Here is an 11,339-nt window from a genome sequence, read left to right as displayed (position 1 = left end):
CAGCTGCAGTGGTCCTATCATCTGCAAGGGCTTGTTGTATATGTTGGATCCACGTCATGACGTGGGGGTCTTTGCTACAAGCCAGGTATTGGCCGATCTGGGTGATCTGTGATCAGGAGTACCTTTCAACCCATGCTAGAAAGTCCATCACAAAGGATGTGACACTGTCTCATCCGGTGTCGTTGATCGTGACCTTGCCGTGGTACACCTGTTTGTGTGTCCCCGGACCCTGCTCCTCCATTTGCTTCTGTACTCCAAAGATGTGAAAAAGGAACGAACTTGTAAAGTACAATTGATAGGCGACGACTCCACACAGAGGGGGTTAATTTTGAGAGAAAAAAAGTATATCCTTTTCATAAGGCAGTAATTTTGCAAAAATGAAATATTCCCACGGTCAGAGCCAAACGGGATGAGAGGGTTAATGGAAACCTTGTTCCTAGGAAAAAGTTTTAAATGTCTTCATACATTACACATGCAATTTTAATTTTTTGATCCTGGGTACAAGGTTGTTTATTAACCCTCGCAGCCTGTTTGGCTCAGACCGTGGGAATATTTTTTTTAAGGAATTTTCATCGCTTGGGACAGTATTTAACTTTTATGGCGATAGAAGTCAGTGGCGAAGGTCCCTTGCCCTTTGATGGCTTAAACCATCATGTTGCACTATTGGAAGAAAGAAGAAGACTGTCTCATCTGAATACTGAGTAGGCCCTAGGATCCAACACTGTCTCATTTGTACTGGGTATGCCCTAAGAATGGACTACTGGGTAGGCCCTGGATGTGAAACTGTCTCATCTGAACACTGGGTAGGCCCAACTGTGATGTAATCTCACAAGTCTTCCATGTGACCTCAGATGCTGTACATATATCTATGCCCTGCTCTAAGCAATTTCTCCTCGAGACAGAAGTTTGGGATGAATCCCCCAAGTTTGCATGTGCATTTTTTTCTCACACAGGCAGAGGCGCATTGGCAGACATCCATTTTTAAGCGCATGTGCCTATAAGTGCAATAATTCTGTATCACTGTCAGCAGAAGTCCAAATGTGTGTTGGTCTCAACATATCATCATGTAAGTAAAGACAACGGCCAATACATTTATGAGAAATGAAATTTTATTCTACAAAGGAGTCGGTATTTTCAAGTATAGATTAGAGATACTTGGTATTATGTACAATTATATCGATGAGTGATCAAATTTATGATGGGATGGCAAAATACAGCTCAGAAAATTCACCTAGAAATCTTTACAGCCTCAGAAATCTAAACCTGTAGGCGCAATTGTGTGACAACTCTACCCATGGTAACTTTCAAGTACTTACAGACTTGTCATCTCACCCACCCAAATTCTAATTTGAAAGAAACCTCTAAACCTAATGGATTTGATAGGATTCACTATTCATACCTAAAGTAATGTGGAATGTGAACAAGTTCCTTATTGCACAATTTTTGGACATCACAATTCTATCTGAAATCTGTAAAAAATGACCTTATTTACAAATGCCATGGCATGATAGATAATCACTAAAGCTATAATAAAACAGTCTACACTTGCCTCCGACATAAGTTTCATGCATATGTGACAAAATAGTACTTGAGTTAAGAGCCAAAAATGAATGTTTTCAGATTTCTAGCTGAAACATTATGACAGTATATTCTAAAAGGTAAATTAACAGTACACCATAAAAGATAAATTCGTGGAACAGCCTAGCTCGACATGTAAACAATGTATCCTTCCCTTATTCACCACCACAAAAAGCGCTACTTTTCCTCATCACATAGCTGATATAATAGGTGGTTTTGCAAATTTCACAAATTATGAATTTCACTTTATCCACAAAGTTGACGACAAAATCATCGTTTTTTTAGCAAGATTTCTTTGCTACTGTTGGAAGGGTCAGCCAATTTTGAATTTGTAACCAAAACCTGCCTAAGGCCACATGTCTTTTATTTCTTGGTTTACGGGAAGAGCTTTTAAAAATGTATGGTCGGGTGGTCGAAATAAAATTAAAAATAAAAATAACCCAACCCAAATAGCTATGTATGATCGGAAGAAATAAAATTACCCAAATACTGCTGGAATCAAAGTTCACTTTTTTTCAGAACAAGGCACAATGTCTTAGTTGGGGCTATTTCCCTCATCTAGATGGCTGATGAGTTGTGAAAGTGCACAAACATTGGTTATCACACTGCTCTATACAGTGGATTTTATTTTATTTCTCATTATTTTATCTAATTATGATGGGTCGGGCGGAAAATAAAATAAAAAATCGATGATTTTCAGATTTAATTTTTTTTCCAAAATCCCAAAAAAGCAAGTCGGTCGGTCCCGTAAACCAAGAAATAAAAAACACGTGGCCTAACATGCATAACACTGGATACAACTGACTGTAAAACAACACCGTTGGAACGAAAAATTTGTAATTCGTAATTTGTAAGAATTGCTAAACCTCACTATTGCAAACCAGATTACAAAAGGACCGTGCAAAATACACCAAAACTCAACAAACAAGATTTATTTGATTTCATAAGGGTCAGTAGCACCTTATTCGAGCATCGCGAATTTCTGATAACATGTGCCCAAACAACAAAGTGTGGTCCAAATAACATTAATCTTTATAACACCCTCTATGCATAGTTCAATAATTCATGTCAACTTTTTTAATAACAGATCTAACAACTTTGAACTATGACCTCTTGTCATGTTAGAGGGGTCATCCCTAACAATGTGTGTTCAAACAGCCTTTGAAAACACCAGGCCCACTCATATGGCAACAGTGGAATAGTCCATGGAAGTATACACCATTCCCCACGGAAAGTCTATTTTTATACCCCAAAACCAGGAGAGGTTATACAGATACTACAAAAGCTGACAGATTATTTATATCACACTAACAAGGAAAATTGGATCGGGGTTACAACTTATAATACATTTTATGTACATTTTCAACACAGTCCATGTGTGTCTTCAACACATTCCATGTACATTTCCAATGCATTTCATGTACATTTTCAATGCATTTCATGTACATTTCCAATGCATTTCATGTACATTTTCAATGCATTTCATGTACATTTTCAATGCATTTCATGTACATTTCCAATGCATTTCATGTACATTTTCAACTCGTTTCCTGCACAAATGTAAAAAATACTGGGGAGAAGGACAATCTAAATTTAAAGAAGTAATGCACATGGTTTTTTTGTGGATTCTTTGAAACACAACTTCTTTAAGTACAGTGTACTGTAAATAGATATATCATTTATATTAGCTTATATTGGATTATACATTTATTCAAAATGGACTGTTCACACATGGAAATGGAATGTATATGAATAACTAGGGTTTAACCCTTTAGTAGATACGCAAATTCAAGCAGTAGATAATTCCTCACTAACTAGACTATAGTTCATATTTAAGACTGAAAATCCACCCAATCAGACTATGTTTTTGGTCTCTCAAACAAATTTACAGCCAGTGACAATTTCACAAAATTTACAAATAAAAATATCAGCTGTTTTAAAAATCAACATCACCCAAAACTAAATCTTACAATATAGGAGCTTTTGAAGAAGAAGCATAATTAGAAATATTAAAGATGTGTTTATACAAGAGTACAGTGGAATGTAAAAGCAGAACCTCAACACTTTGATTGTGATCAACATCAGAAATTTAGTTACTCACTTCATTCATAGGTGGCGAATGCACCTGATGTATACATGTTCAAACTTTCCGATTTTGGTCCGAAATATAACAATTTACTTCGACCACAACATAAAAGACAATATTTTTCTAAAACAAGGTCTACTTGGCCAGTACGTTGTACAAGTGAGTGGAAGAGCGGTCATCTCTGAATGCATGAATCGGGTAATACTCTGAAGATATCTGGGTCAGTGTTCGTCTTCCAAGTGAAATAATAATCAAGATGTGGAGAGCCAAGGTCGTATTGCATCACCTTCTCCTCATAACTCCAGCTGACCCTCGTTTAAGTTCACATAACGCATCTTCCTCGCAGCACGTTTCTTTTGAATAAAATGATGGCATCGCCTCCACAACAAAATCACAATGGCACCGACAAGCAGTATCACCGCACACGATAGCACTATTGCTACAACGGACGACGAGTGTCCAACCTTGACCAGGAAAGGTCCGTGGTGATTTTGCTTGATGTAAAATGTATCTATGACACTGCCGTTATCTGCAGCCATCTCTTCCCAGTACAAGTGCGTCGCGTTGAGAATTTTGAGGTGTCCGTACGTTGACATATTTCGGCAGTTTATTCTTCGAGCTGTCCATGCAACTGTAAGATAGATAGTAACATGAGATAAGAGCAAAGGTTGAAGAAATCAGCTCAGGGTCACAACTTCCGTGTCTTCTTTGGGTTGGGAACCAACAATGATTAGTTCATGAGCCTGACATCTCACCACATGGACCTAAAGTCAACCTAATTAAGGAAATATTAAGCACAACTTACACTCTTTATGGTCAAAACGTGATGTGACTGCTGTGGTCCGCTGATAATGCCGTTGTGTCGGTCTCAATATCAAGGACAACATGTCCTGGTAACAGGAAACCAGCACTAGCTAGCGTATCTACTATAACTTACACTCTTTAGGATTGGACGGTTTGTTTTTATTACAAGTGAAGGCAGCAGTGGAGATGTAAACTGGATACACCGGATCTAGGTAGTTGTCCTGATGTTGCACACCCCGGCGGACTGGCCATGTTCTCTCATAGAAGTTATCTTGGGCCGAGATGACTAAATCCACACCAAAGTGATAGAATAAGTCCTCAAGTCTGAAAAAGATATATTCATAGATATCTGAATACTGTAAGCAGACAACTTTTCATGCCCATTTCATTTTGCGATTCGCGAAAATTCAAAAAAATTACCTTTTTCGCAATTCTTATTTTGGCAGATTATGAAAAGTCTTTTTGTTTTTTTGAATAAAAAATCTTTTTGCAATGTTTATTATGCGAATAGAATTGAGGCTAATCGCAGAATCAGCAAATCTGCAAACTGGCATTTTTCTGGTTGGCCTGCTGATATGGCCCGAGATATTTGTAATCTGGCAAAAGAAAGGTCTAATGATTAAACCTGCACTGTCAGACAAGACTGTGCGTTCTCCAGCAACGTGTAGCGTACGACATTTAAGTCAACCTACTCTTGTAACTTGGGGCTAAAGTCAGTGCAGTTGTCATCGCCCGAACAGAAGAGTGATCGATGAGTGTAGACAATCAGCCATGGCGTGTGACTGAGGTTGCGTAGTGTTGCGTTATTGGCTGCGATGAGATCCGCCTTCAACCATCTCAGCTGCTGGCTTCTCATGCCATCCTTTTCAAGGCCGTATAACTCCGTATTGACACTGGGAAAAATAATTTTGAAAAAAACAAATTTAAATTTTCTGACAATTTACCAATGTTTTCATATTACTTGTATATTTCAGAGCATTCTGACATGTATTCTGAAATTTTTCAGGTAGGATAAAACGGAATAGAAATTGGAGTTTGGAAAGGTCACTAGAATCAAGCAACTCTACTGCACAGAGATAGTGTATCAGGCAGGAGTGCTAATCCCACCAACCGACACCCAAGGGTCGGCATGTAGATCTGTCATTTACAAAGACACCGAGGTTGGGGGTCAAAATTTAGTTGGGAACCTCTTAGATAGAGGTCATTTTAGAAGATATTACTAAGCATTTCTACGAGTTTTTTTTATGAACCCAGTAGAATAGAAGCTTAAAAGTACCTGATAATATGTGCTTTCTCGGTGTTAAAACTGTACCAGAATTTATCCATCGGCCAGTCGGTGTTTGGCATAGAGAACAGTTGACTGTACAACTGGTACTTATTGCGGTGCTCTGCAAAATAAAAGAATTTCAAATGAGACTACTTGAATTCATGAAAAGGCACGGACTTGAAATAAAGGGCCAGCATATACTTGCTGGAAGCACTATATAGAAACTACTCAGGTGTCATGTTTAGCTGTTCACTGAGTATGTATGCACAATTTTCCGATTTCACCCCTTGGTCAACTGCATTTCAAATCATCTTTTCAATCCCTCCTCCCCCCTCCACCTGTACGTATGTGTACACAAAATGGGACCTAAAATTACAACATCAAGATAGGACAACATCAGGCCAGCCACCATCTTTATCGCAACTCTTGGGAAATTTGAACATTGCTTGAAAGAGCTGGGTGAGCGTACCGTATTCCCCCGGGGTAGTCAACAGAGGCGTGTACCCAGCCAAGCCCTGCAGGTTCAACAAAAACTGATGGAGGTCCTTGCCGCAGCTAAGGCTGCCCAGGTTGAATATCCCACTGTACAGATGTGCATTGATATCTTCACGGAGATTATGATACGCTGGAACAGCTCCATTGTCATCTTCTATATTCCCATAGAATAACAGCATGGCTGGCCTGTAAGACTGAAAAAGTATTGTATATTGCCTTATAACAAGAAAAAGCTGTGAGGTTAGACTGAAAAAGTATTGTATATTCTTGTAGAACCATGAGGAAAGGCTCAAAAAGTATTGTATATTCTTGTAGAACCATGAGGAAAGGCTCAAAAAGTATTGTATATTCTTGTAGAACCATGAGGAAAGGTCCAAAAAGTATTGTATATTCTTGTAGAACCATGAGGAAAGGCTCAAAAAGTATTGTATATTCTTGTAGAACCATGAGGAAAGGTCTAAAAAGTATTGTATATTCTTGTAGAACCATGAGGAAAGGTCTAAAAAGTATTGTATATTCTTGTAGAACCATGAGGAAAGGTCTAAAAAGTATTGTATATTCTTGTAGAACCATGAGGAAAGGTCTAAAAAGCATTGTATATTCTTGTAGAACCATGAGGAAAGGTCTAAAAAGTATTGTATATTCTTGTAGAACCATGAGGAAAGGTCTAAAAAGTATTGTATATTCTTGTAGAACCATGAGGAAAGGTCTAAAAAGTATTGTATATTCTTGTAGAACCATGAGGAAAGGTCTAAAAAGTATTGTATATTCTTGTAGAACCATGAGGAAAGGTCTAAAAAGTATTGTATATTCTTGTAGAACCATGAGGAAAGGCACAAAAAGTATTGTATATTCTTGTAGAACCATGAGGAAAGGTCTAAAAAGTATTGTATATTGACTAAACTTTGAAAAAATGCAGCGCCATACCAACTCACCTCCTGGGGGTTCCTTCTCCGCCAAGTTCTGAAGTAGAAAGTCGTTGTTTTGGTGCCGTTCCCCACCTGGTAGTAGTATTGCATATCGGCATTCAAATCCTAAAAGAGGTATTTCAATGGGCGATTATAAAGATTTTAGATGTTACATGTATTAGACCAAGAGACCAACCAGACCATGAAAGAGGTCGAGCCGTGATGAAGACAAAGGAACATGGAGAGTATCCGAGTCTAGCACATCTGGTTTATAGAAACCTGCATTTAAAGATCTGTTTCTGTTATGCAAAGCCACTTAATATACAGCAAGCATTCTGTAGGATAACGTTTTTCCCTTGATTAATCAATTTTATTGCAAATGATGAAAAACAGTTGATACTTGAAATGATGCCACTCACCGTAATATTAGCCTTCTGAATCCACAGTTTACCACGGTTTGGTCCTGTAACATTCAGCTTTAGACTCTTGGCAGGGTATGCCATCTGTATTGTCTTTTTATCATAAGGATCCATGAGATTCACCTTATTTAAACTTTCTTGTGATACAAACATGACCGTTCTGTCAGTGTAGGAGTTGGCCCCCAATGCGATGTGGACGCCCTGACCTTCTACTTCGACCTTCGCGGCTGAAAGATAACATGACTGCGATATTAAAAGATGCCATACCATTAAATAATGATTAACCCACGGGCTCATCTGTTTGGAACTCTCTGGTAATGCGAACGTCCCCAGTAGCAAACCATGTTATACTTACCTTGGAAGCTGCTTCCACACAGACAGAGGAGAAAGATAGGGATGAGTAATGTGATATCGTTGGCTTCCATGGTTCAGATTATGGACGGTACTAAGTCTATTAATAGTATTATCAATACTGTGGAACAGACATCAGGGTGTTGAGACAAGGAGGCTGACAGGCGAGTGGCTGAAATGTGAAAAATATCTGTTCGACTGAGTGAAAGTGAAACCTTGAAATGTTTTGCGGGCATTTTTATTTTGCAGGCTTAGCAATAGCACTCCGAGAATCTGACGAGGCCAGAGCAGGGACACTAGTAACTTTGCACCAGTTAGCAGAGACTTTTATAGACCCCTACGCACGAAGTTTGTTTTGGCCATTTGGCCCTGGGTGACTTGACACTCGGTCTTTCATTCTGTTCATCGTTCAGGTCAATTTTAAGACAATATTGATGTCAAGTAAAGCCTTATTTTGGCATTTGTGAAGTTGTCCATCGAGCCAGACACTGACCAAGAAGTCACTCCAGCCAGGGGGCCTTAGGTTTGCATCAACTACTAACATACTAGAACTACGTCTCCGACCAATACCCATGAATACATTCATGTACTTCAATACATACACTATAGATGTGTATGAAGATACAATGCATTCCCATAGTTCTTTGCATGCATGCGTGTACAGACGCTGCACTCCACTAAAACTTCACATTTTCTACCTGTATTTCCGAGTAATTTAGCAAAATAAATAAATTTGAATACCTTTGAATAATATCAGAGATATACCTAATTAATTATTTATCGTTACTGAAGTGAATTACTCCCTCAAAAGGGGCAAATACAGCAGTTGTTATCCGCTGTCAGGCCGCGCGACCTTTTTTGGCAGCTGTTCACGCCAAACTGATGCATAATTTTAGTTCCACATTTTATGGAGATATGGCGCTGGTGTAGTAACACTTAAAGGGAGAGAGCGCCTGTATAGTGTGCAGAGATGGCGCTGGTAGTAACACTTAAAGGGACAGAGCGCCTGTATAGTGTGGAGAGATGGCGCTGGTGTAGTAGCACTTAAAGGGACAATGTGCCTGCATAGTGTCTATCTTTCCGTCTTTTTCGGGGTCTGTTCAGGGAAATAAAGTCACTAAGGGGAGTGCTGGTTTCGAATACCCCACCACACCATCACCACCAGGCTGGTCTCTGCCATGGTTGCCCACACTCTGACAAGTCCAGTGCCTTAATTTTCAGGAGTTTTTTTACTGGTCATTAACAACAAGTCTTTTATTTTCTTACACCGATGAAAACCCCTTTATTGAAGCACAATATCTCCTTAATAGCAACATCCCAAGTTCCAGAAATCTGGATTACAGCCATCCCATTGCTAGAAAACATGGCCTAGCAATTCCTGTCAGAGTTCAAAGTTTCAGAATGCATTGGTAATGGGGAAAGTACTGTTTGAAAAATGAGCACATGAATGGCAACATTGTAGAGGGTTGTTGAATCTCTCTGTCATTTATATGTAGTCTCAAGAAACAAAACTAATGAAATAAACAAACATAATTTAAAGAGAAATGTATTCTTAGCTTTCATATCTTGCAACTATCATACAAGAGTGGATGCTTGTAACATATTGTTAACAAAATACAATATCATTGTTGACTCATAGGCCAGATGAGCGGGGCAGTCTTTACAACTCAGTATTCACCAAAGTATGACTGCATTTTTATTTTGACGACCCATGATCAAATAGGTATGTGTACCCCTTTACAGGGACCAAGACAGTTGATCTCAGTAACAGACGAAATGAAGCATTTATTTCAAATAGCACATATTGCTTCAAGTTCGGATCACATCATCTTTTCAGCAGTTTCTCTGAACACCAGATAATAACAAACAACGCTAAAAGATCCCCCAAGCCCCTACTTGCACAATTTATTAAAGGGAGACTATAGACAGGGGTCAGGTAGGTCAGATTAAGCTTACTGAAATCAACAAGAGGGGTCTCTCCCTATCTCGCAGTACACTGATAGTATTTGAAATCCCTGTACGTATGAGGATATCCTTATCGTTGAGTCAAACACAAACCCAGGCCCCTAACTGTACACACTCGTCAGTGCATGAAGACCAATTTGACCCCATAGCTCCTGCCTATAGTCCCCCTTTATCAGATCCAAATATATTCAACAGATTAGTGATGAGAGAACAGAAGGAGTAGAGTTGCGGATCCAAGGGGACATTTAGGTGGGCACCTCTCTTAAGTTGAAGAAAATGTCTGAATGAAAAGACTGAATTTGTAGAGAGAAATTGTAAATACTGCTGCGTAACAGGTGGCGCCACTAGACGTTATCAACTTGAATCTGCTCCTACAACAAAGTTTAATCTTTTGAAAAGGTTTGTCCAATTCCTTCCCTGCTGTTTGTCCAAATAAACTTCTGGTTCACTAAAACAGCTGTAGGTCACTGAGCACTATATCCAAAACGGTACTTCCTGGTGACTGACGATACCGGACTGTAACACCACGAACAGGACGAAGCTACACACAACCAATGTTCCAGCGAGGTAGGAAGGATTGATTTGGATGTGGAAAAGCTTGGCCTGAAAGAGAAAGGGTGGAGTTTGGAACCCATAACCTGGGAATCATGAACCAAGCTTCTTTGCTGCAACTTTGTCCAGCGTTTGAAGTCCAATGAAAGTACCTTCATCTAGAAGAGGACAAAAGGGCAGTAATATAACGAAAGCCTGGTCAAGGAGTGGGAAAGCTTTGCCTGAAACACTGGTAGGGCTGTGGCTGTAGAGGAGCAGGGGGATATCTCAAAGGGTCAACACTTTTTCCATGAAGATATTGGCTACTTTTTGGAACGGGGAAGGAATGTCTGAAAGGAGTTACAAGACGGGTGCAAAAATGTCATTCCTGAGGGACCATCTAAGGAAGTTGGTAAAACCTGTCCCTGCCATCACCAAAGGCTATTTTCGCCTGTGTAGATCACATTGACTTGCATAAGAATTAGTATTATAAAACAAGTAATGACAGTAAACCCGATGAGGAACGACGATCGCACTGGGAGATGGAACAATTTGGCCTGAAAAGAAATAATATTTTGGTCAATAAAATCACCTGTATCTCTGAAAGTATTGCAATCAATGCTTGATTCGAATTCCTCTACAACTGTTATAGGAACAAACCAATGACAAAATCTTATTGACTTCAGATTACCCCTCAGTCGTTAGAGTGAGAGGGATCACTCTCCTGTCTTACCTTTAGCCTCGTGTTCGAGACAAACAAAAGAAAAGAGTCGAGTTCTAGCAGTGAACTGTTCTGGTAACCAAACACTCTCGTCTCAAGGGCGATTCGCTTGAACTTAGCACAGGCAGAGTTTGTCCGGGCAGCCTAGGAAAAGTTAAAAGAGACGGTTTTACGAGGACATTTAAATCATTACCCCATAACACAAATAAGTATG

The 11,339-nt window shown here is 39.3% G+C and overlaps 2 protein-coding genes across 5 annotated transcripts in view; both read right to left on the bottom strand.

The window, feature by feature from the left end:
* Positions 1–1,091: 1,091 nt before the first annotated feature.
* Positions 1,092–8,788, bottom strand: LOC135494730 (acid phosphatase type 7-like). 2 transcript variants are annotated; one of them, XM_064782983.1, is made up of 9 exons: positions 8,650–8,788; positions 7,913–8,080; positions 7,558–7,784; positions 7,166–7,264; positions 6,205–6,424; positions 5,745–5,856; positions 5,161–5,361; positions 4,602–4,792; positions 1,092–4,295 (listed from the first exon to the last, which is right to left on the bottom strand). In XM_064782983.1, the coding sequence occupies exons 2-9, from the start codon at positions 7,980–7,982 to the stop codon at positions 3,958–3,960; spliced, it is 1,458 nt and encodes a 485-aa protein (XP_064639053.1). In that variant the 5' UTR covers positions 7,983–8,080; positions 8,650–8,788; the 3' UTR covers positions 1,092–3,957. The 2 variants fall into 2 exon arrangements, with proteins under 2 accessions (XP_064639053.1, XP_064639054.1); XM_064782984.1 differs by having other exon boundaries at positions 8,674–8,782.
* A 398-nt stretch (positions 8,789–9,186) lies between these two features.
* LOC135494975 (uncharacterized) overlaps positions 9,187–11,339 on the bottom strand; it is a 28,497-nt gene continuing 26,344 nt past the window's right edge. For 2 of the 3 annotated variants that reach the window (XM_064783346.1, XM_064783349.1), the window contains exons 10-11: positions 11,138–11,269; positions 9,187–10,476 (exon numbers count right to left, since the gene is read on the bottom strand). In XM_064783346.1, the coding sequence (XP_064639416.1) occupies positions 10,348–10,476; positions 11,138–11,269 (261 nt within the window). In that variant the 3' untranslated portion in view covers positions 9,187–10,347. Of the gene's footprint in view, positions 10,962–11,137; positions 11,270–11,339 lie in introns of all 3 variants that reach the window. The other variant, XM_064783348.1, reaches the window with a different exon arrangement.

Source organism: Lineus longissimus, chromosome 10 (assembly GCF_910592395.1).
Source record: "Lineus longissimus chromosome 10, tnLinLong1.2, whole genome shotgun sequence".
In the NCBI taxonomy this organism is placed as follows: Eukaryota; Metazoa; Nemertea; class Pilidiophora; order Heteronemertea; family Lineidae; genus Lineus; species Lineus longissimus.
The sequence above is the reverse complement of the archived record's forward strand: the minus strand, read 5'-3'. Positions and strand labels throughout refer to the sequence as shown.